Here is a 26,172-nt window from a genome sequence, read left to right on the forward strand (position 1 = left end):
AAGAAATATAAAGACTTATTAGAGCCTCTAAATACAGGCTACAAGGCTACTAAAGTCACCGGTGCATTAACAGTGAATGCAAAACAAATCAGCGTACAAGTACAAATAAAAAATCAACGCAATAAGCTGAGGCCGCGCCCTTATGAATACTGAGACATTATATGAATACTGACCTTATTTCTCTACCACTAGTTGCTCCGTTTTCGATTGCCACTCCCCCACTGAGGGACACTCAAAAACCAAGCCCTCCCTAACCCGGACGACGATAGGCCAATTGTGCGTCGCCCCACAGACCTCCCGGTCGCGGCCGGTTACGACAGAGCCTAGGCGCGAACCCAGAGTCTCTGATGGCACAGCTGGCGCTGCAGTACAGCGCCCTTAACCACTGCGCCACCCGGGAGGCCCCGGTTACATCTTAAGTGGGCCCTGGGGCAGTGGTTCCCAAACGGGGATCGCAACCCTATGTGGAGTCACCTGATATGAAACTGGGGTCGAGAGAGAATTAGCAAAATCCTGAAAACAACTAAAAATATACATATAATATCGTCTTTGTATCTCAAAATCATTGAAATGGGTTAACCTTAAAAATCTAAATAAAATTGATGTGTGGGGGAGGCAGAGGTACATAAACTCACATCAATATCTTTGTCAGATAACAGATAATGTTAAACAAATAATTTATGCTATTGCTAGCAATCAAGAGGAAACTGACTGAATGACTAAAAACTCCCCTGTGATGGCCAAAATGACAATGCATTGACTTTTTTTCACTATACATGTCGGGGGATGCTATTCCCGAGAACAAATTGTTCTGTCTCACGATTCCCAAGCATTAAACGGCACAGGGGATGTTCAGTGTGCTGTGTGGCTATATTAACAAAAAACAGATTCCATGGGATCGAATAGTGGGCTTTTGCACATATGTTGGGACGGCATACAGGCCTCTGCACTCAAGTTATGAATGTGTCTCCCTCTGCCATATGGACGCATTGTATGATACACTGAGAGAAAATGCCTGCAACAGAGTGGAGCACAGAACTCTGAGATAAAGTATACAGCAGCAGGTACCTTGATTGCAAATCTACTGCCCGCACACCTGCTCACAAAACAATGTGGAAATTTAGGCTCAGAGCAAGACAATATTCTATTTCACGCTTACCAAGATGCACGCCGAGGCTTGGGAATACCCTGCTGTCTCCATCTGAGCATTAAAACTCATGGTAACCTTTGCCAGCTCATATCTGTGTAAAGCTGGATTCAGTGCTCTCGTCTGCATTAAAACCAAATATCGATAAAATATGGATGTGAAGGCAGAGATGAGGTATGTACTGTCGACCATGCCCCCTGACTTTGAGAAGCTAGTACGCGTCATGCATCAAGCACACCCGTCTCATTAGTGGTGGTGAGATAAGGGACATTATGTCAGACTCATTTGAAATTGACTGTTATAGCCCCACATTAAAAGTATGTGATGGTGAGTTGAGTAAATCTGAAATACTGTTAGAATGTTTTTCAATTGACTGCCATAGCCCCAAATAAAAAAGTAAACATTGGCTGTTAATTATGTAATTTTCACATGGTTGGGGTCCTGAGAATTTTCATATATCAAAATGGGGTCGGAGGCCAAAAAGGTTTGGGAACCCCTGGCCTAGGGAATGGGACATCACTACATCAGAAACTTCCAACAGATACCACGCAATTCTTTGACAACGAGCCTTGTGTTTTTCACAATGCCTGTACTGGAGGCAGTAATATATTTCCTTTATATTTCTCATGCAACAAATACATACTTAACATATGAGTAACAAATGAGAACAGCAGAACAACAATGTGCCTGTAATGTACCCATCCTCTGCCTGTGGTTCATGTGGAGTAGTAGCCTACGGAAGCAGTACTTTCACTCCATAACAGTTTGACATGTAACAGCCGCATTTCCTTCACTCAGTCATTACCAGGAGAATAATTGTAGCTAGAACAATATTTATACCAAATATTTTAGGGTCCAAAGCATACAGGCATTTTTATCCTCTGGATTCACAAGATGACAGCCTGGTTTGCTGATTTGCTCGGGAGTCAGTAAAACGTGAAATAAGACCATTTACAATTCATACAAATGTCAAACGCCCACATACAGTTGAAGTCGGAAGTTTACATACACTTAGGTTGGAGTCATTAAAACTTATTTTTCAACCACTCCACACATTTCTTGTTAGCAAAGTCGGTTAGGACATCTACTTTGTGCATGACACAAGTAATTTCTCCAACAATGTTTTACAAACATTATTTAACTTTAACTAATTCATTGCATCACAATTCCAGTGGGTCAGTAGTTTACATACACTAAGTTGACTGCCTTTAAACAGCTTGGACAAGTCCAGAAAATGATGTCATGGCTTTAGAAGCTTCTGATAGGCTAATTGACATTATTTTTTGTCAATTGGAGGTGTGTACCTGTGAATGTATTTCAAGGCCTACCTTCAAACTCAGTGACTCTTTGCTTGACATCATGGGAAAATCAAATGAAATCAGCCAAGACCTCAGATAAAAAATTATAGACCTCCACAAGTCTGGTTCATCCTTGTAAGAAATTTCCAAACGCCTGAAGGTACCATGTTCATCTGTACAAACAATAGTACGCAAGTACAAACACCATGGGACCAAGCAGCCGTCATACCGCTCAGGAAGGAGACGCGTTCTGTCTCCTAGAGATGAACGTACTTTGGTGCGAAAAGTGCAAATCAATCCCAGAACAACAGCAAAGGACCTTGTGAAGATGCTGGAGGAAACAGGTACAAAAGTATCTATATCCACAGTAAAACAAGTCCTATACCAACATAACCTGAGAGGCCGCTCAGCAAGGAAGAAGCCACTGCTCCAAAACCACCATAAAAAAAAATCTGTTTACGGTTTGCAACTGCACATGGGGATCATACTTTTTGGAGAAATATCCTCTGGTCTGAGAAACAAAAATAGAATTGTTTGGCCATAATGATCGTCGTTATGTTTGGAGGAAAAAGGGGAGGCTTGCAAGCAGAAGAACACCATCCCAACCGTGAAGCACGGGGATGGCAGCATTATGTTGTGGGGGTGCTTTGCTGCAGGAGAGACTGGTGCACTTCACAAAATAGATGACATCATGAGGAATAAAAAATTATCTGGATATATTGAAGAAACATCTCAAGACACCAGTCAGGAAGTTAAAGCTTGGTCGCAAATGGGGTCTTCCAAATGGACAATGACCCCAAGCATACTTCCAAAGTTGTGGCAAAATAGCTTAAGAACAACAAAGTCAATGTATTGGAGAGGCCATCACAAAGCCCTGACCTCAATCCTATAGAACATTTGTGGGCAGAACTGAAAAACCGTGTGCGACAAGGAGGCCTACAAACCTGACTCAGTTACACCAGCTCTGTCAGGAGGAATGGGCCAAAATTCACCCAACTTATTGTGAGAAGCTTGTGGAAGGCTACCCGAAACATTTGAACCAAGTTAAAACATTTAAAGGCAATGCTACCAAATGCTAATTGAGTGTATGTAAACTTTTGACCCACTGGGAATGTGATGAAAGAAATTAAAGCTGAAATAAATCACTTTCTCTACTATTATTCTGACATTTCACATTCTTAAAATAAAGTGGTGATCCTAACTGACCTAAGACTGGGAATCTTTAATAGGATTAAATGTCAGGAATTGTGAAAAACTGAGTTTAAATGTATTTGGTTTATGTAAACTTCCAACTTCAACTGTTTAAAGATAAATGTATACCGGTAGCTAGTTGGCAAACGTTAGCTAGTTAGCTTGCTTGTTAAATAGCTATTTTCGTAAATTAACTTTATTACCAAACAATATGGAGAATCATTTGTCTTTACATTAACTAACATATTCCTCTTAACTGTATTATTTTTTTGTACATGATTCGTTATGAATTTATACTTACTTACATTTTCTTCCATCCTAATTTTTTTGCCATCCATCTTCCTGAAGCAACTATAGAATCTTAGGTCGTAGAGCATCATGGGTGTTTTGATAACCACTCGATAGGAAGTCTGCATCTCGATTTGCTTGGTTTGGAGGGCCAACTAGAGGGCTGAAATGGCACTACTCCTCGATCAAAGTTGAATTGGAACACCACTCCGACTCGATGCGGCCCACAAACCAGAGGGGGAGTGCTAAGGGGGAGTATTGGGATTGAGCCATTGTTGACGTCTGGGGTGTAAAAACTAGGAACCAAATGGAAGCAAACAGACGAAATGGGGAGGGACTAACATGAACTTGTCCAACAATAAACAATCATTTTCATTGCAAAACGTTTTCCTGTGCACTAATGAATACACCCTTATTGTGTCCGCAGTGCTGAACCGTCTGATCACAGATCTGCACTCCTTCCTGGTGGTGCTGGACAGTGAGAACCTCAGCTACATCGCTCAGGCCCAAAAGAAGTCTATCTCAGAGCTGCTATCCAAGCTGCAAGACACCCCTGGTAGGACACTGTTGTTGTTACTTATTTACAGTACCTAGTGAGCTTACACACACCACTTGCACAGTCTTCACATTTTGGAGCCTTAAAATAAAGTTTAAAAGGAGATTCAATTTGATTTTTTTCCCTGTAGATCTACACAACCTACTCCACATTTTCAAGTGAAAAATATCTTCCAAATTAACTAAAAAAGACAGAAGATGTCTTTATTGCATATGTCTTCACACCCCAGAGAATACTTGGTGATCTTTGGCAGCCATTACTACAGAACATCTGAAGGGACACAACAAAAAATAGCTCATTATTTAGCGTTCCCTCGTGAAATGCTTTGCATTCCCTCGTAAAATGCTTTGCGTTCCTGCACAATATGTTTTGCGTTCCCTCGCAAAAAGTTTGTTAGCTAGTAACCTCCTCCACAGGCTATTGTGCACAACGTATTTGGGCGGAAGTCCCTGGGAACGAGATTAGCTGGCTAGCTAGCAACCTTCAAAATAAAGAGGACATAAAGGAACAGCCTTTTCAATATAAGTGTCCTTTTGTCTTATAATTTCACATTTAGAAGGTGCATTGAAACAATTAGCTGGCATGATTATATAATTTCTAGCACAGCCAACTATCTAGCTAGCAAGCTGACTATATGAATGATGTACTGACTAATAGCTATGGCTATTCTCAAGAACAAGCAAACCCTTATCCGAGGAGCAAGTCCGATTGATCAAGCATTCTATTCAATGCATTTTGAAGGAGTGCTGATTTAATCAAAAGTGCATTAACAGTGGTTTGAAAGTACAATTACATTTAAAAATGAGGCAAATAATTAGTACACTCTTTAAAAAAGGGTTCTCCGACTGTCCCCATAGGAGAACCATTTTTGGTTCCAGGTAGAACCCTTTTGGGTTCCATGTAGACCCCTCTGTGGAAAGGGTTCTCCTATGGGGACAGCCAATTAACCATTTTAGGATCTAGATGGAGCCTTCTTTTCTAAGAGTGTAGGAAAACCTTTTGTCATCATTTTGTTGTCGCCAGATTGACTTTAGATGCTGTGTAATGTTAGCTAGCTATCTAAGATTGACGGAAGACCACTGGATTTTAGCTACCTAATGTTAGCATTGCTAGCTATTTTTGAAAAACTTTTCTAGCAAATGACAACATTGCCATCTGTCTTAGGTAAATTTGATGACATGATAACAATGGCAAAGTTGTGTCCTACTAAACATGTGCCTACTTTTTAGAAATGTAATCTAGACTAAACCCCTGCTGTCCTTTTCCCTGGGCGCTGAAGACGTGGATGTCAATTAAGGCAGCCCTCCGTACCTCTCTGATTCAGAGGGGTTGGGTTAAATGTGGAAGACGCATTTCAGTTTAATGCATTCAGTTGTAAAACTGACTAGATATCTCCCTTTCCCTTTCCCTGAACAACAATATAAATACATCATGCAACAACTTCAAAGATTTTACAGTTGAGACATTCATGCTATTGTGTTGTGTGACAAAACGACACATTTTATAGTGTTTTTTATTGTCCCTAGCACAAGGTGCAACTGTGTAATGATCATGCTGTTTAATCATATTCTTGATATGTCACACCTGTCAGGTGGAGCGATTGTCTTGGCAAAGGAGAAATGCTCATTAACAGGGATAGAAACAAATGTGAGCACAACATTTGAGAGAAATAAACTTTTTGTGCGTATGGACAATTCCTGGGATCTTTGATTTCATCTCATGTAACATGAGACTAACACTTTACATGTTGCATTTATATTTGTGTTTAGTGTAAGTAGACCAGATGCAGCTGCTATACACATTGGTGCTATCACATTGGTGTCTATAGGAGAGCCACCCCTTTAAATCGGCAATGGTAAACGGCCTGAGTGAACTAAAGTATCTTAATTGATCCACTATCTTTGGCTTTATGTAGTTATCCTGATACTCACATCTTGCCTTTGCCCCAGCTCCCCTCTCCCTTTCTTATGGCTGCAGGGGCAGTATTGAGTAGCTTGAATGAAAAGGTGCCCAGAGGAAACTGCCTGCTCCTCAGTCCCAGTTGCTAATATATGCATATTATTATTAGTATTGATAGAAAACACTCAGAGTTTCTAAAACTGTTTCAATGATGTCTGTGAGTATAACAGAACAATGACAATGACCCCAAGCATACTTCCAAAGTTGTGGCAAAATGGATTAATGACAACAAAGTCAAGGTATTGGAGTGGCCATCACAAAGCCCTGACCTCAATTTTTACTAGGATTAAATGTCACAAATTGTGAAAAAGTAAGTTTAAATGTATTTGGTTAAGGTGTATGCAAACTTCCAACTTCAACTGTATGTACTGCATCTTATACCATCTATTGCATCTTGACTATGGTGCTCGGCCATTGCACATCCATATATCTATATATTCTTATTCCATCCCTTTAGATTTGTGAGTATTAGGTAGTAGTTAGGGAAATTGTTAGATTACTTGTTAGATATTCCTGCACTGGCGGAACTAGAAGCACAAGCATTTCGCTACACTCGCATTAACATCTGCTAACGATATGTTCACTACTGTTCAAAAGTTTGGGGTCACTTAGAAATGTCCTTATTTTTTAAAGAAAAACACATTTTGCTGTCCATTTCAGTAACATCAAATTGATCAGAAATACAGTGTAGACATTGTTAAGTTAATATTGTAGCTCGACACGGCTGATTTTTTATGGAATATCTACATAGGTGTACAGAGGCCCATTATCAGCAACCATCACTCCTGTGTTCCAATGGCACGTTGTATTAGCTATTCCAAGTTTATCGTTTTAAAAGGCTAATTGATCATTAGAAACCCCTTTTGCAATTATGTTAGCACAGCTGAAAATGGTTGTGCTGCTTAACCTGTTGCTTCTACTCGGGACGCTTGCGTCCCAACTAGAGCTCTGGAAATGCAAATGCGCTACGCTAAATGCTAATAGTATTAGTTAAAACTCAAAAGTTCATTAAAATACACATGCAGGGTATCGAATTAAAGCTACACTCGTTGTGAATCCAGGCAACAAGTCAGATTTTTAAAATGCTTTTCGGCGAAAGCATGAGAAGCTATTATCTGATAGCATGCAACCCCCCCAAATGACCCACAGGGGACGTAAACAAAATAATTAGCATTTCGGCGTTACACAAACCGCACAATAAAATAGAAAACATTCATTACCTTTCACCATCTTCTTTGTTGGCACTCCTAGATGTCCCATAAACACTATTTGGGTCTTTATTTCGATTAAATCGGTCCATATAAAGCCTAGATATCGTTATATGTAGACTGTGTGATAAACGAAAAAAACATCGTTTCAAAACGTAACGTCATTTTTTAAAATTCAAAAAGTCGACGATAAACTTTCACAAAACACTTTGAAATACGTTTGTAATGCAACTTTAGGTATTAGTAAACGTTAATAAGCGATAAAATTCATCAGGAGGCGATGTAAAGATCATTAGCTGTCCGTCTGGAAAAATGTCCGGCTAGAAACTCAACGAAAATATCCGGTCCTAGACCGGAGGAGATACGGTGTCCTGTATGTGTTTGACCAAGAAAAAACTCGAAGGGAAATGACAAGACTCTAGACACCGTGTGGAAGCTGTAGGTACTGCAACCTCAGTCAATTAATTGTGGTTCACCTTTATCAATGGGTTCAAGTAGCGCATGGATATATTTTCCCATTTTCAGTGATCAGTTTTTCCTGTGCTTTTCGATGTAAATGCCGTTCTGGTAAAGCCACAGCAGTGATTTAACCAGTTTTTTAAACGTCTGAGTGTTTTCTATCCACACAGACTAAGCAAATGCATATACTATATTCCTGGCATGAGTAGCAGGGCGCTGAAATGTTGCGCGATTTTTAACAGAATGTTCAAAAAAGTAGAGGGTCGACTTAAGAGGTTAAAGAAGCAATTCAACTGGCCTTCTTTATACTAGTTGAGATCTGGAGCATCAGCGTTTGTGTGTTTGATTACAGGCTCAAAATGACCAGAAACTCTGAGAAATGAAGGCTATTCCATGTGAGAAATTGCCAAGAAACTGAAGATCTTGTACAACACTGTGTACTACTCCCTTCACAGAACAGCACTAACTGGCCCTAACCAGAATAGAAAGAGGAGTGTGAGGCCCCGGTGCATGACTGAACAAGAGGACAAGTGCATTAGAGTGTCTAGTTTGAGAAACATACGTCTCACAAGGCCTCAACTGGCAGCTTCATTAACCTCTTTGGGCTAGGGGGCTGTATTTTGACGTCCGGATGGAAAGTGTGCCCAAAGTAAGCTGCCTGTTACTCAGGCCCAGAAGCTAGGATATGCATATAATTGGTAGATTTGAATAGAAAACACTCTAAACATGTTAAAATAATGTCTGTGAGTATATCAGAACTGATATGGCAGGTGAAACCCCGAGGACAAACCATGCCAAAAAAATAATTCAGCCTACCACTGTTTTCAATGTCTAACATGTTTATTATGAGGCGAAATCCTCCCAGATTGCAGTTCCTAGGGCTTCCACTAGATGTGAACAGTCTTTAGAAAGAGTTTCAGGCTTGTTTTTGGAAAAATGAGCTAGAATTTGTAGTTTTTCTAAGTGGCTCCCATTTTGGCTGTAGTGTTTTCATGCGCGTGGATGAGATGTTCTTTGTTGTTTATCTCCGGTAAAGACAATAACGATTGTCCGTCTTAAATTGTGTTTATATATTTAGTAGGGTAGCTGAGGTTTGATTATATAAACGTTTTTTGACTTGTTTGGATAAGTTTATTGGTAATTGGTTTATTGGTTTATTTGTATGCATTTTGAAGGAGGGAAACCAGTGGATTATTGAATGAAGCTAAACTGAGTTTTTGGGGGTTATAAAAGAAGGTCTTTTTCAAACAAAAGGACCATGTGTGATGTAGCTGGAACCTTTTGGAGTGCCAACAGAAGAAGATCTTCAAAGGTAAGGGTTTTATTTTATCAACCTCTAAGCTTCTTTTTTTCTTTTTTTCTTTTTTTATAACACCTTTATTCAACCAGGTAGGCCAGTTGATAACAAGTTCTCATTTACAACTGTGACCTGGCCAAGATAAAGCAAAGCGGTGCGACACAAACAACAACACAGAGTTACACATGTAATGAAAAAACGTACAGTCAATACCACAATAGGAAAGAAGTCTATATACAGTGTGTGCAAATGGCGTGAGGAGGTAAGGCAATAGATAGGCCAATTTAGCAAATTAAAAATACATGAAAATAAATTGAAATATATTTTAAAAAGACAATAAATACAACATTTACACGGGAGAACGGCAAACAACGTTTGCACTGCTACGCCATCTTGAATGGAGAGCAAGTTTTTATGGTCCGTCCAGAATACGAAAGGATGAGGTGCCCCCTCCAACCAGTGTCTCCCACCCCTCAATGGCCACTTAACTGCCAAGAGCTCCCGGTAGCCTACATCATAGTTGCATTCCACTGTTGAGAACCGCTTGGAGAGAAATGCACATGCGTGCAGTTTCTTGTCCCCTTCATTCCACTGTGAAAGGACCGCCCCTGCTCCAGTGTCTGAGGCGTCCACCTCTACCACGAAGGGATGGGTAGGATCCGGATGGTCCGGAGAGGAAACGTACCTAGAGCTCCCCGAATGCTCTGTCAGCCTCGGGGGTCCAGCACAAACGGTTCTGGGACTTGCAAGTTAGGGCCGTGAGACACGCTGCCACCGCACCAAAGTTGAACAAGAGGCTGAAACGGGGCGTTCATTTTACGATGTTGCAGCACCTGGATCAGAGCGCGATCCTCCTTGCTCCACTCCTGTGCCCGACACTAACAGCTGGGCCCAGTCGGTGACGGCCCTCACCTTTACGGGGTCCATTTGGATACCAGTGGCAGAGATAATGTGGCCCAGGATAGAAACTTGGGATACACGGAACTCACACTTCTCTATCTTTATGTATAGTTGACTCTGCAGGAGGCCTCTCAGGACTTGGCAGACGTGCAGGATGTGTTCCAGAAGGATCTTGGAGAAGATCAGGATGTCGTTGAGGTAAAACAAAGACTAACCGATTCAACATATCCCTAAGTGTGACCAATGCTTGGAAGACTGCCGTCTAGTTCGATAATCCAAAGGGCATGACTAAATACTCATAGTGGCCACTCGGGGTGTAAAAGGCAGAATTGCATTCATCTCGCTCCCTGAATCTCACCAGATTGTAAGCATTGCGGAGGTCCAGTTTGGTGAAGAATTCGGCACCATGGGCCAATTCCAAGGCGGCGGACATCAGGAATAGGGGGTAACGATTCGTAATCGTGATCTTGTTCAGCCCTCTGTAATCAGTATAGGGACACAGACCTCCATCCTTCTTTCCCACTAAGAACCAGCTGGGGATGTAGAGGAGGGAATTAAACCTGCCTCCAGTGACCCCCGAACGTAGTTGTCGGGTAGAAGTTCCATGGCGCAGTCTTATGGACGATGAGGAGAGAGGGTGGCAGATTGCCTCTTACTGAAGGCCTCCCGGAGGTCGAAATACTCGGGAGGGATAGCGGAAAAATCTTGGTCTTCAATGGATGCCGGGGAACACCACGAGGCTCTTGGTGGGGGTCTTGGGCATTTAGTCTGGCAGTTCTTACCCCAGTCTAGTAGGTGTCCCGTGGACCAGGAGAATAGTGGATTATGTAGCACTAGCCAGGGGTACCCTAGGATAAGGGGGTTCTCAGGAGCAATGATTTTTTTTTAAAACTAAGTCTCTGAGTGGTTCACTCCAACCTGCAGTAGAATGGCCTTGGTCTGATATTCCACCTGGCCGGAGCCGATGGGGCGTCCATCGAGGGCTTGAATCTGCAGAGGGATGGGACATTTCATGCAGGGGATTTGTAATTCTTTGGCGATGTCTTGGTCGATGAAATTATTATTATTATTCATGGCCCCGGAGTCCATGAAGGATTGAATGTGGTGCTGACGGTTGTCCAAATGGAGGGTTGCGGGTAGTGTCAGACATTGACCGGGTAGCTGGGGTGCAACTGCATAGCTCGTCAGGGTCTCCCCTTGTCCTAGCGAGCCCCGGCATTTCCCGTCAACTCTGGGCATGTAGAACGGAGATGGCCGAGCCCTCCGCAGTAGAGGCACCAGCCGTCGCGCATTCACCTGTCACGTTCCTGTGGGCTCAGATGTGTGCTGAGTTTGGGGTGCTCTGGAAACCGGGATACGGTGGTGGTGTCAAAAAGGCGCTGTCTCACACGTTCTCGGATGCGGTTGTCAACCCTGATGGCTAGCGTTATCAGGGACTCGAGGTCCTCTCCCAGTTCCCGAGCGGCCAGTTCATCCTTGATGGAGTTAGACAGACCCTGGTGGAAAGCGGTGACCAGTGTCTCAGTATTCCACCCACTCTCGTCGGCAAGGGTGCAGAACTCAATGATCGAAGACTGCTCTGACCCTTTGGCGGAGGTTGAACAGTCTGTTTGCCATTTCTCTTCCACCAATTGGGTGATTGAAAACTTGTCGCAACTCAGTAGTGAAGGATAATATGGAGCTGCAGGATGGTGGCTGCTCCCACACCACCATTGCCCACGCCAGGGCCTTGCCCAAGAGTAGAGAGATGATGTAGTCGATCATGGCATGATCGGTGTGGAACGAGGAGGACTATAGGCGGAATCACTTGCATCCTCCTGGGTGGCCGTCATACCGCTCAGGGGCTGGGATCTTGGGTCCCGGTGCAGGTTCCCTGGAGGAACTATGGTGACGCCTGTAGCACTGGGCGATGAGACTTGGGCATTGGCTCCTCCTTGTGTTGGGGTTGGGCCTTGGTTGGAGGGAATCTGTAAGTTCCCGGAGGGTCTCTGATATTTGGGAGAGTTGTTCTTGCTGCCACCCCAGCAGTGCTCCTTGGTGGGTTGTAGCATTCTGGATGTGGGTGATCTCTGCTGGGTCCATGTTGAGGCAGAAGCTTGCTGTGACGTGGTGAGGTTGGACCCAGGTGCAGAGAAGAGACCAGACGAGGAATCAGTGGTTAAGGATAAACGTAATACTTTACTGAGAAACGGTAGCCACAGGATCACAGTACACTTGAAAAAACAACAAACACTAAGTCTCAAACTCCCCCAGGAAACAACAACGCACGGTGAACAATTCAAGCTTCTGCAAAGGACAATAGAAAACACACCTCTTCTAACAGGGAAATCATAATGAGTAAATAGGACACACCTGAGTGTCATTAATGTCTCTAGGACGGTCTATGCCGCCCTCTGGTGACAGGTGGAACCATGACAAAATGTTTAGTTGTTATTATAATTTAATTATGCCAATGTGCTTTCATCAATTGAAAGCCCTTACTCTATTTTATGAGAATTTGTAAGATTTCTTCTTTGCATAAAATAGACGCAGACCAGTCTTTAAATAATAGGTAATAGAATTTATTCTCGGAGCGCGCTACCACTTAAACACGTGCAGCAGTTTATATACAGATCATGACGTCATTTCACTGCTTTAACAGAATCCCCTCCTCTCGACCGGGACAAAGTAAGGTGAAAAGTTCATTCTAACTTACTAACACACTCCCAGATAACTTTTGACCCCTCAACATTATCGATCACCACTGAACTGACCGTTTTAATTAACAGAAACCCTAGGAATGCACTCACTGCCTTAAGTTTCAGTTGGGTCAACCATAGGCTAACGACCTTATGTGTTTACTCAGTCCCCAACCCATTTGTTTCTGCCTAGTTGGAATGGTATTCATTAACTTTTTATTACTCCTTGTCCTGTCACACAATCCCTTCTTATGAACTCATAATGTCAATCACTTATAAAACAAAGTATAAGTTTACCAAGATACAATTCTATTTAAAATGGGGATATTGTTTATTCATTTATCCATAATAAATTCAACATTAGTAGGAAAGAACTTAGCCATCATTATGATCTCGTCACATTTACTTGAGACAAATGGTAATGTCGTCATTACAGTTAATAGCTAGTAAAGTTAGTAAAAAATAGCTAGCAATGCTTACGTTAGCTAGCTAAAATCCGGGGGTCTCCCCTCGGTCTTAGCTTGCTAGCTAACGTTATACTGCATCTAAAGTCACTCTTGGTACCAAACTTATCAATCAATTCATTATTTGCCTCCTTTTGAAATGTCATTGAATTCCCAAGCCACTGTAATGAACTTTTGATGAAATCAGCGCTCATTGAGAATGCATTGAGTAGAATGCTTGATCAGCCGGACATGCTTCTCAGAAAGGGGCTTGCTTACTTGTTCTTGAGAATAGCCATAGCTAGCTACCATAGTGATCCCCTCGAGTAGATCATTTCAGTGCATCATTCATATAGCTTGCTATCTAGATAGTTGGCTGTGCTAGAAATTATATAATCATACAAGCCAACTAATTGTGAAATTACAAGACAATAATAGCCTGGGTACGAGGTTAATAGCTAACTAACTTTTTGCGAGGGAGGGAGCTTTTTGCGAGGGAATGCAAAACATTGTGCAATGGAACACAATACATTTTTGTAAGGGAACGCAAAACATTTTGCGGGGGAACACAAAATAATTGTTTTCTAGTTGTCCCTTAAGGGGTTCCGTACATTAAAACTGTGAATCATTTGGAATACGATTCTACCAATTTTGCACAACTCTTAAGGCAACAAAACTTTTTCGTCAAATTGCTCAAGCTCCATAAATTTGGTTGGGAATCACTAATGAACAGCAATATTACACCTTGTCTTTGATTTTTTAAGCAGTTTTAAGTCAGGGCTGAGACTGTCAGGAACATTCAACACCTCTTGGAAAGCCATTCTGGTGTTTTGTTTGCATAAACATATGTGTTATTGTCCCGTGGAAAAATAAATCCCTATCCCAGGGTTAGGTTTTCAGAATACTGATGTGGGTTTTCCTGTAACTTTTTACCTGGGCATGTTTCTTTTAAGCATAACAAACTCCCCAGTCCTTGCCAGTGACAAGCAAGCACAATCATTGAAAATAAAAAAGGATTAACAACATTGCATTCACTCCATATTACACTAATAATGCTGGGTTGTTTGGTTGACCAAACTGGGTCACTTAGTTGGATTGCTTTCTTTAAAAACTGCTGGGCTATTTATGCTGGGTGCTGGATTATTGATGCTGGGTTAATGAGATATGATATGAGTTTTTGCACATTATATATTCTAATATAAAATTCATAACAATGTTTGAAGTGTTTCTAAAATCCACAATGGATAAAATGAATGGTGAAAAAACGATTGGAACCATTTCTGTGTTTGACCGCTAGGTTTTATGGGAATTTTGACGTGTCCACTGTGGGGCTCAATAGCCTGTGGGGAAAACAACCTGTGGTTACCTAAGTTACCCCATTGGCTCATAGCAAATATTGACCTTTTTCAAATGCAATTTTCTTGTTTAAGTCAATCACAAAACTACATTTAAGAAAAGTACATGTCTAAAGATATTTTTTTTTACAGACCGTTGTGAAGATCTGTAGAAAACTATAATTTTTTGATAATATTTTAAGGCAGAAAATGTGAAGACTGTGCAAGTGGTGTGTAGACTTTCACTTGGCACTTTACATGTAGGTTCATTGTCCCATGTGGAGCAAAATAGTGCACTATAAAGCAAATAGGGTGCTGTTTGGGATGCAACATATGTCTGTTTTATCATTTTAAGAGACAGGCCCATGTTTGCCTGAAGAATAAAAATATGTGGATGATTTATCACATGGTGCTACACAAGGTTAATAAGGAGGAATCCATGCACCATACATTTGTTCAGTATATGGCCCAAAAACTATGAACAAACTGTCAAATAGAGTCTTGAATAGCTGGAATTCTGGATACTGACATATTTTGGAAACATCTGACCAGAAGTAGGACTTAGATCTGATGACCCATCCATTGAGATATTTTGTGTGTCTGTATTCCTGTGTTCCAGTTGAGGATGCTGAGTATATGATCATGAGCTGTCCATCAGGGTCCCCAAGCAATGATCTCAGGGAAACCCAGCTGTCAGGCACAGGTACATGAATGCATTTCTCTCCTCAGTATGTGCATTTGATTTTGTCACTGTTTTATTGAGGTGGAGGTGATACAGGTGCAATTTCCTGTGATATCTGACATTTAACCTGTGACCTGGCTGTGACCTTTACCCCCAGTTGGTCTGTTCCAGTCAGGACCAGACCCGGACTCAGCCGAGGAGACCTTGTCCTCTGCCTCTACCGAATGGCTACGGAAAGGGGTAAGTGCTTATCATTACACCTGCCATGGCTGTTGCTAGCTCTGGTCCAGGGCGTTAGTGCACATTCCTCCACTAACTCCCTGTATTGAACTCGATAGACAAAATGATTCACCAATTTGTTTAGTGACTGGATTCAAAACAAAAATGTGCACTAATGAGCTTGGCCAGAGCTACACAGTTGCCAGGATATTTTGGGTATATGTGATACATTATAGTTGATGATGTGTATCTTTGGTTTTGTGATATTTTTTTCCATTGCATTTGAAATCAACTGGACATTTGGCCATTTAAGATAGGGCTGCTCAACTGTGTTGGGACAGATATGTGAAAAGGGGTGTCTTGTTGTTGGAGTCCTGAGATGTTGTAATTAGCTGCCTCAGGTACAATTTAGTGTGCTTTTATCACACAAGAATGTGAGACGAACATTCACAGGACTCATTTGGCCTGCTTTATAAAATATTTCAACTAAAAGGGAAACACATGCCTGTGTGACATTGTAAGAATAGGTTGCTTTCTAAATTCAGAGAACTGTTATTGTGCCACAAAAAAATATCTGCAGCACTAGTTAACCGTTTTGATTATGTGACGCGGCAGACATTTTTGAATGTTGGGAGTAAATTCAGGTGGGACGAAGATACTCTGGGTCCTGTGCTCCTCTTCAGATGACTGGGAGAGAAAGTTGCAGCAGGGAGGTAAAGATCCAGTGACAGCATTTCTTTACAGGGCCTTTGCTAGAGCAAGTGAACATAATGACAAGGGAAAGTGCTAGGCCATGCAGCATTAGTAGCTGAGGGGCATGAGGGGAACGAGGGGGAGGAAGGGGGTGGCAGTCTGTGATGTGGGCTGCTAATGAGAGAGTCCCTGGCCCGGCTGAGGTTTGGTGAGGTCCAGGCATGTCTCGTCGAGGGTTGAGGAGTACAAAAGGTCAGAGGGCACGCTACTGCCTCGAACGGGGCTTTTTCAAGTTGGCAGGGGGAGCAACCCAAAATAGACAACAGAAAGGGTGTAGCCTACTCCAGAGATAATCAGCTCAGACACTGTAAACTGAGCCTCCCTTCTCCTCTGCTGTATGGAACTCTGTTCCTACGGCCTCCTCCGGCCTATTGACAGGTTCACAGAGAATCCCAGCATGGGGATTCATAATCAGGGTTTATGCTGAGGATCAAAGTGGGAATGAACAGTTGAGGGAACCAGGGGTAGTATCAGCGAAAGAGGAAATGCTCTGTTTATGCGTGAGGCCATCTCCTCTTCATCAATGATGCCATTGGTGGAGATGGAGCCAGAGTAGAGGAAGTGGATGTTCATGTCGCAATTACATTTGTCTACGAGATGGAGTGATAGAATACCCACACAGAAGAAGAGAGGAGGAAGTCCGACGGTCTGAGTCAGAACCCCCCGGAGACCATGAGCTCAGCGGTAGCCTTCCACTCTGTGGACGCACGCACTCACAGACACACTAATGCACACACACACAGGCAGGAAGTCGGACCAGAACCCCAAGAGAAAGAGCACTTTTGAAGAACCCATAGGAGGCTGCTGTGTTTACCATCAAACTCTGCCCATAATTCTCTCGCAAATCCACTTAAGACTCTCTTTCACTTTCGTAGCGAAATACTAGCTAGCATTTATGAGGCCAGCAAACAAGTTCCTCAAACACTATAGGAACGTATTTGCCAAAAAATATATGGGGGATTGGAAGTGATGCAGACAATTACATTGATGGAAGCTACATTCTACCTGCAATATTAAAGCTGATGTACCCCCTAAAAAAAGAATAGGAATATAATATTGGAACATATTTCCTCCAACGTTATAATGAAAAGGTGAGGGTGTCCCGAGTGGCGCAGTGGTCTAAGGCACAGCATCGCAGTGCTAGCTATGCCACTAGAGATTCTGGGTTCGAGTCCAGGTTCTGTCGCAGCCGGCCGCGACCGGGAGACTCAATGGGCAGCGCACAATTGTCCCAGCATTGTCCGGGATAGGGGAGGGTTTGGCCTCCCCTATCCCCATTTGGCCTCCCCTTGTCCCATCGCGCACTAGCGACTCCTGTGGCAGGCCTGACACAGTGCATGCTGACACAGTCACTAGGTGTATGGTGTTTCCTCCGACACATTGGTGTGGCAGGCTTCCGTGTTAAGTGGGCATTGTCAAGAAGCAATGCGGTTTGGTTGGGTTTTTTCGGAGGACGCACAGCTCTCGACCTTCGCCTCTCCCGAGTCCGTACGGGAGTTGCAGCGATGAGACAAGACTGTAACTACCAAATGGGATACAACAAAATTGCGGAGAAAAAGGGGTAAGAAAAAATACAATTTAAAATAAATGTGCTATTATTTAAAAAATAACTTTAAAAAAAAGAAAGGGGATCATGTGACCCTTGAACGAGATGGCCGCATGAACTAAGAGCTCCACACAAGTAGTTTCCAATTCTTAATCTTACCTCCACTTCAAGTTGAAACTCCTTTAGCTTTAATCAAAATGTCATGACGGCTACAAAAGGCGACATTGCAGGTACATTTTTTTACCCGGACTCAAGCATTAGCGGAGGAAAAAGCCTCCAAGAAACAGCTAGCTTCAGAAAAAGCTAGCACCATTAGCCAGGAGCAAGAAAATGTTTTTTGAAGGACAATCCTGGTCACTGAGAAATGGACCAATGACTAAAAGCGATTACTGTTATTACTAAAGGAGGTAAGACAAACAAATAGCCGCCATCCAAAGACCATCCAAAGATGTCATTATAGCCTTCTAATTTATATTTATTTTCTTTTAGCTGAGAGGGATAGGCTCTATAGCCTAACCTAGGCCTACTAACGTTTCAGCCTACTTTTATTTCCCATTTTTTTATTATTATTAATATTATTATTTGTAGTTATCATTGTCACATAAGCCTCCACCATTCATAGGCTGTCGATTACGACACATTTACAGACCTAACGAGAAGCTCAATGTGTCAATTTTATGCCTATGGCCTTATCCTGTTGATATTACGTTTTAATAAAAACGAACGACTTATCCTATAGATCCCTCTTCAGGATTTGCCCCAACATTTCTGTTTTATTTGGTCCAAACGATTAGCCCTATGTCCTTTGGAGGAGCTATATGTAGGCTGGGCTATTGATTTTATTTCCTTCCTCGTTTTTAATGTGGTCTGGGCGGGGGCTACGTTGTCACTCGGAGAGGATGAAGCATTTCTTTGGTGGGGAGGGGGAGATGTTGTGCGTTGCTAACTGTTCTCGGTTTCTTTTGTTAATTCGGAACACAGAATTGAGACTGAGCGTGGGGGTAATAGATCCAACGGGATGTGTCGAGTTGTTTGGGAACTCGGCTGGGCTGTTCAGAGATGGTTCTTTTATGCACACCATTTATTTTAATTTTATGTGATAGCAGCTGTAACTATTATCCACCTTTACCCAGAGATGACTTGCACTAGAGTTCGATTACTGTTTGATTATGATGACTAGTACCTTAAATCTACTGACATGGATCTGCCATGGTCTAGGTCATGCAATAAAACAGAAAAAGATACTATGTGCTCTAAAAAAGGTAAAAACAGACATTGCGCTATTACAAGAGACACACCTCTGTGATGCCGAACATGCCAAACTCCGCAGAGCTTGGGTGGGACAGGTGTATTTCTCATCTTTCAAGTCAAACAGTAGAGGTACAGCCATACTTATCCATAAGAATGTTCCATTCATAATTTACCAAAACATTTCTGATCCGGAGGGGTGATTTATTTTGATAACTGGGTCACTGTATGGGCAACCAATTACTATCTTAAACATATATGCCCCTAACACAGATACTACTGCTTTCATGTCAAAAATGATATCCCTGCTCAATGAGCATTGTGTTTCCGTTGGAGTGCTGGCTGGAGATATTAATTGTACCCTCAACCCAACCCTGGACAAATAATCTCAAATCCCCTCCACAAATCCTAGATCTGCAAAGATGTTGAACTCTCTTACTAAAGAGATGGGACTGATAGATATCTGGAGAGAGACTAATAGCTCATCTATGGAATATACATACTACTCTAATGTCCATAACACCTACTCCCGTATAGATTACATTTTTATCCCAAAGATTTTCAAAAATTCAGCCACGTGTACAATCGAACCCATAGCACTTTCAGATCACGCCTTTGTCCACCTCCGCTTTGACCTCTGCAAAAATATTCAGAGGTCAAAGAGCTGGAAATTCAACACCTCCATGTTATCAAATGAAGCGTTCCATACATTGGTAACTACATGGATAGACAACTACACACAAGACAACAAAGACTCTCCTGTTTCTCCGGCCACAATGTGGGAAGCTGCCAAAGCCATACTAAGAGGTAATCTAATTGTATATGCTTCCTCTAAGAAAAAAGCAATGGAAGCACACATGCTAGATCTTGAGAGGGAGCTGGAACTGTAAAAAAGTAAATAAACTATCCCCAGAGAGCACCTCCTAGAGTCAACTTAAAGCAGCCAAAGCCAAACTGAACTTGGACTATAGTCGGGAGATAAAAAAAAAAACATTCTTTACTAAACTGAAATACCATGAGTTTAGCAAATGCTGTGTAAATTGCTTGCTTACCAATAAAAAAAAGAGCAGTCGAGGCGGAGCTAGCATGTTGGAGTGAACGGCTGTGCGTGAGAGGCTCCTGCAACTTTTTTGCGAAATAATCTAATTTAACCTACTTTATGGCACTTTTTACAACAAACGTTTCTTTCTAATACAAGATTGTAACTTTTTATATGAAAATGCAGAGTAATAAGCGACCAAAGGACAATAAATCCACAGCGGAGGCCTACTCCCCACTAAACAACGAGACAGACTTGGCAGGAGGCACATGCAACAATGTGACACTTACAGAACTTACCTGTGCTTTGGGGGAGCTACGTGTTGCTATAGCTGAGGATCTTAAGGCCACTATTGCTGAGCTGGACACCAAAATCGAGAGCGTCATTCGAACGGTCGCTTCGCATGGCCAGAGTATTGTGGACCTTGAGAAAGCTTCTGAATTCAACGCTGGTAGGATCGACGAGTTAGAGAAGCTATGCTCGTCATTGCAGGATACTGTGCAGAGGCTTTCTGTGAAAGTGGTGGACCTGGAGGGCCGATCCAGGTCCACCAAATAAATAACCTTCGCGTTGTTGGTCTGGCAGAGGGGATAGAGGCAGGCTCTCGCCCTACTGACTTCTTCGCCAAGCTATTGAAGGATGCAATGGGATCGGATGTTTTGGATTCGGATCCCCAGCTGGACCGCGCACATCGCTCCCTTGTCCCAGTGCCTGGACCGGGCCAACGTCCTCGCCCAGTAATAATCTGTTGTCACAGTTTCAAGACCAAGGATCTTATCCTGCGTGAAGCTCGAATGAGGGGCAACCTGTCACATAAAGGGCATCCATTCCGTGTCTATGAGGATTATGCGCCCGATGTGGCAAAGCATCGCGCCGACTACAGAGATGTCATGACCAAACTCTACAAACTCCATCTTCGCCCAGCCTTACTCTTCCCTGCAAGACTAAGAATTACCCCGCCTTCCGGTGAGAAGATTTGTCTCTCCTCGGTTTTGGACGCAGAGAAGTTTATCCGGGGATATACACCAATCCCCCGTACAGGTTAGAGTGCCTTGTTAGTGCGTGTTAGGGTCTGCTCATGGACTCGAATCCATACTATACCATATTGGGTGAAAATGTATTAAACGGGCTCAACAAGGGCTACCGAGCATGTAAGACGCTGAGCAGACCAATGGATGGCGGTCAGAGCTCTCATTTAACGTTAAATTCACTTTCATCCCGGCTGTGCTCAGCAATGCATATTTTTTACTTCCAGGTTTGATCACTGACACCTTCGGACGGATATACTTATATTCCCCCACTTTTGTTTTGTTTCGTTATTTATTTTACAATCCTTACATCACTCTTACTACCATACCATTTATTTATTGCTTGCAGGGGACTGGGGGTGATGGTTGGGAGGGGGCAGACGCCTGGTTAGCAAGTTGATGTTTTGTGCCGTTCTGCCTTTGTCTGGCCGTGGGCCTCTCTCCCGACTAGAGTCCCACCAGCCCTCTGTAGTGCTTATGTATGTGTAGGTGTGCGTAAATATAATTACTATTTGTACTTTATTACTATTTTCTCTTAGCATTTTAGTATTATGTATGTGTATATTTTAAATCAGTGTAGATTGTTATTCTGGGGTATGAATGTTTGTATGTGTATGTGTGCATATGGATGTATATACATATTCTTTAAATATATATTTTTTTATATATGATTTTTTTGTGTGGGTATGTATACATACATGTATATGTATGGATGTGTGTGTGTGTGTATGTATATATATGTATATATAGGTATGTGTATGTGTGTGTATGTATGTATATATATGTGTGTGTGTGTGTGTGTGTGTATGTATGTGTGTATGTATGTGTATATGTATATATATATATATGTGTGTATGTGTATGTATGTATGTGTATGTATATATATATATAAGGTATATATTTTTACTTATTAAACATATTTTTTTTTATGGGGGGAACGTTTAATTTAACAAATCCTTGTTCCGATCTCCTGACCCACAGTATGTAAAGGTACGGCTGACTAGGTCGGTTGCGGATGGTTTATTTTTTGACCGGCAGTGCTTAGCAATATTATCTTGAGGCTATATCTTGCTTATCTCTGGGATTGACCCAGGATGACGCTTAACTTGTTGCTCCTACCCTCTACTTTTTTGAACATTTTGTTAAAAATCGCGCAACATTTCAGCGCCCTGCTACTCATGCCAGGAATATAGTACGTTCATATGGTTAGAATGTGTGGATAGGAAACACTCGGACGTTTTTAAAACTGGTTAAATCACGTCTGTGGCTATAACATAACGTGCGTTACATCGGAAAGCGCAGGAAAACCTGATCACAGAAAATGGAAATAAATATCCTTGCGCCACTTTCAGCAATTGTTCACAGTGAGCCGAATTAGATAAGACCGAGCATTCAACTCCCACAGCATCCCCATGTTGTCTAGAGTCTTGTGAATTGAATCATCTTTGATTCTTGGTTGAACCGAAACAGGGGAACCACTTACCTCCAGTCTCCGCCCAGATCATTTGGAAGAGCTCTCTCGTGAATTTTTTTCCAAGACGACAGCTAATGATTTTTACATCGCCTCATGATGATTTTTATCGCTTATTAACGTTTACTAATACCTAAAGTAGCATTACAAACGTATTTCGAAGTGTTTTGTGATAGTTTATCGTCTACTTTTTGAATTTAAAAAAATTACGTTACGTTGTGAAATCGCTGTTTTTTTCATTTATCACACAGTCTACATATAACGATATCTTGGCTTTATATGGCCCGATTTAATCGAAATAAAGACCCAATAGTGTTTATGGGACATCTAGGAGTGCCAACAAAGAAGATGGTGAAAGGTAATGACTGTTTTCTATTTATTGTGCGGTTTGTGTAACGCCGAAATGCTAATTATTTTGTTTACGTCCCCTGCTGTGCTTTTGTGTTGTAGTGTATTGGTGCATGCTATCAGATAATAGCTTCTCATGCTGTCGCCGAAAAGCATTTTAAAAATCTGACTTGTTGCCTGGATTCACAATGAGTGTAGCTTTAATTCGATACCCTGCATGTGTATTTTAATGAACTTTTGAGTTTTAACTAATACTATTAGCATTTAGCGTAGCACATTTGCATTTCCAGAGCTCTAGTTGGGACGCAAGCGTCCCGAGTAGAGGGAAGAGGTTAAATGCGCAATATGTTTAAGTTGCAACTTATTCGGTTTAGGTTTATTAGATGCTAACTGAACACTTAACTCGCGGGAGCCTCCTCAGTTCATATGTTAGTAGAAGTTCTAGGATAGTGAGAGGTGAACGTATAGTTGGGATTTTATTTTTGTTTTACCTCTTGTTCGAGGTCGTGCCATGCTTTTTTGGCATCGGCCAGACAATGTGTTTATTATTTTTATTTTTCCTTTTTTTTCTCTCCTGTTTGTACATGCCTGTTAAATGTGGGTTGATGGGAGGGGTAAGTGTTGGGGAAATTAGGGGAACAGGGTGGGAAGTAAAGGTGCTTGCAGGGGGGGAGGGGTGGGTTGGATACTGCTCGGGTGTAGGTGCTACATATGCTGATCGTGATGGTTTGGTGTGCTTTCTTACCTTTTTATCAAGTTACATGGTATGCAGGCCACCATAGGAACTACAAACGAGAGGAGGGCGGGGCTTACATTCACTTCCTGGAATGTCAAGGGTTTAAACGAACCAATTAAGAGGGGCAAGGTCCTAGCCCACTTGAAAGCACTCTCGTCTGATATTATATTTTTGCAAGAAACCCATCTGAAGAATAACTCTCATAGCAGACTTAAGTGTAGGTGGGTGGGGCAAGTGTAACTTCTCTGCCAAAACGAGAGGCACAGCGATTCTGGTACGGAAAGGAATTCCCTTTCTACATAAAACCACTATTGCGGATAAAGAGGGTCGGTATGTGATCGCAATAGGAGAAATCCACTCTACCTCAGTAACTCTACTAAATATCTATGGGCCAAACATTGACAACCCCTCTTTTTTCAAAAGAGTCCTTGCCCTGATTCCAGATATCTCCCATACTAACCTGGTCATTGGAGGGGACCTTAACTGTGTGCTAGACCAATATTTGGATAGATCCTCTACCCGGCGAACCCCTACCTCCTATTCAAGCGAATTCTTGAATACCTACATAAAAAATTCAAACTTATTTGATATATGGAGGATCGCTAACCCTACGGGTAGGGAATACTCCTTTTACTCTCATGTTCACAAGGTTTACACTCGAATTGACTACTTTTTGTTGGATGCTAGACTACTCCCCTATACCTGTAACATGAGGTATCATGATATTATAATCTCGGACCACAGTCCACTCACCTTCTCCCTGAGATTGGGTGACATTGTACCAAACGAGAGGGTCTGGAGGTTGAATCCTCAGCTCCTCACAGAACCAACATTCTGTGAATATCTTAAAGACCAAATTAAATTTTTCTTTGATACCAACGACAACACAGAGACCTCCCCAGCATTATTGTGGGAAACACTGAAGGCTTATCTGAGAGGCTGTATCATCTCCTTTCAGGCTGCCAGGAGTAGGCAAAACAGAGGAAAACTGGAAGAACTAGAGGGACAAATTCACTTACTGGATAGGGAGAATGCTAGCCACCCATCTATGGAGAAACATAAAAAAAATTACCTCTTTAAAATTTGAATATAATCAGATTCTCTCAGCTAAAATTGCTAAATCTTTTCTCTATGCCAAGCAAAAATATTTTGAGTTTGGTGACAAACCACACAAATTACTCGCCAGACAACTTCGAAAAAATGTGAGTGACCAAATGATTCACAGGGTTAAATCTGCATCTGGGGAATTACTCTCTTCCCCCAAAGACATCAATGACAGATTCCGGCAGTTTTATGAGACTCTATATACATCTAAAGCGGATCCTAACCCCTTAATTATGCAAACATTTTTGGAGGACTGTAATCTTCCTTCTTGAACCAGGAAGATTCTAACTTCCTGAATAAGGAAATATCTCTTGATGAAATCCGAGAAACAATTAAATCTCTAAAGAGTGGCAAGACCCCGGGCCCAGATGGATACCCTGGTGAATTCTATAAAACATTCAGCAACATGCTCTCCCCCTATCTGCACAAAATGTTGATTCAGGCCAATGAGGATGGAGCTCTCCCTTCTACTTTGGACGAAGCGTTCATTACAGTTATACATAAGAAGGGTAAAGATCCAGAAGAGGTAGGGTCATACAGACCAATATCTCTCCTTAATACAGACCAAAAGATTTTAGCAAAAACTCTGGCTAACAGGCTTAGCACTTTAATTGGCAAATTGGTCCATTCGGATCAGACCGGCTTTATCCCTAACAGAAACTCATTCTTCAATCTCAGGCGCCTCTTCAATATTATGTATTCTCAGAGGTTACCCAACGTGGACCTTGCCGTCATATCTCTTGACGCCGAAAAGGCCTTTGACCAAGTTGAGTGGCCCTATCTATTCAAGGTCCTACAGAAATTTAATATTGGAGATTCAGAGGTTCATAAATTGGATCCAGCTTTTATATAGGAACCCCTGTGCCAGAATACTCACTAACCAATCATTGTCGCCCCGATTTAACCTCAACAGGGGGACAAGGCAGGGTTGTGCGCTGTCGCCTATGCTCTTCGCCCTAATTATCGAACCGCTCGCTCAGACGATTAGATCTCATGCAGCAATACACGGCTATAATACTAAAGATACTCTAAATAAGATCTCCCTATACGCAGATGACATCCTCCTCTATGTAACAGAACCCCAGGCTAGTATCCCAGCTATTCTTGATGTGATCAATTTGTTTGGTACCTTCTCGGGATACAGAATAAATTGGAACAAGAGTGAATTAATGCCCATACGGTCGCAAAATACCTCCTGGCTAGAACATCTCCCATTTAAGGAGAAAAATTTACCTACCTA

At 42.1% G+C, this 26,172-nt stretch overlaps 1 protein-coding gene across 2 annotated transcripts in view; it reads left to right on the forward strand.

Moving 5' to 3' along the window:
* The window catches only part of si:dkey-220o5.5 (actin filament-associated protein 1-like 2), a 117,069-nt gene that overhangs the window by 43,275 nt on the left and 47,622 nt on the right, over window positions 1-26,172 (forward strand). For both annotated transcript variants that reach the window (XM_029638603.1, XM_065011777.1), the window contains 3 exons: window positions 4,352-4,480; window positions 15,378-15,461; window positions 15,598-15,680. In XM_029638603.1, the coding sequence (XP_029494463.1) occupies window positions 4,352-4,480; window positions 15,378-15,461; window positions 15,598-15,680 (296 nt within the window). The remainder of the gene's footprint in view (window positions 1-4,351; window positions 4,481-15,377; window positions 15,462-15,597; window positions 15,681-26,172) is intronic.

The sequence above is a fragment of the Oncorhynchus nerka genome, linkage group LG27, assembly GCF_034236695.1.
Source record: "Oncorhynchus nerka isolate Pitt River linkage group LG27, Oner_Uvic_2.0, whole genome shotgun sequence".
In the NCBI taxonomy this organism is placed as follows: Eukaryota; Metazoa; Chordata; class Actinopteri; order Salmoniformes; family Salmonidae; genus Oncorhynchus; species Oncorhynchus nerka.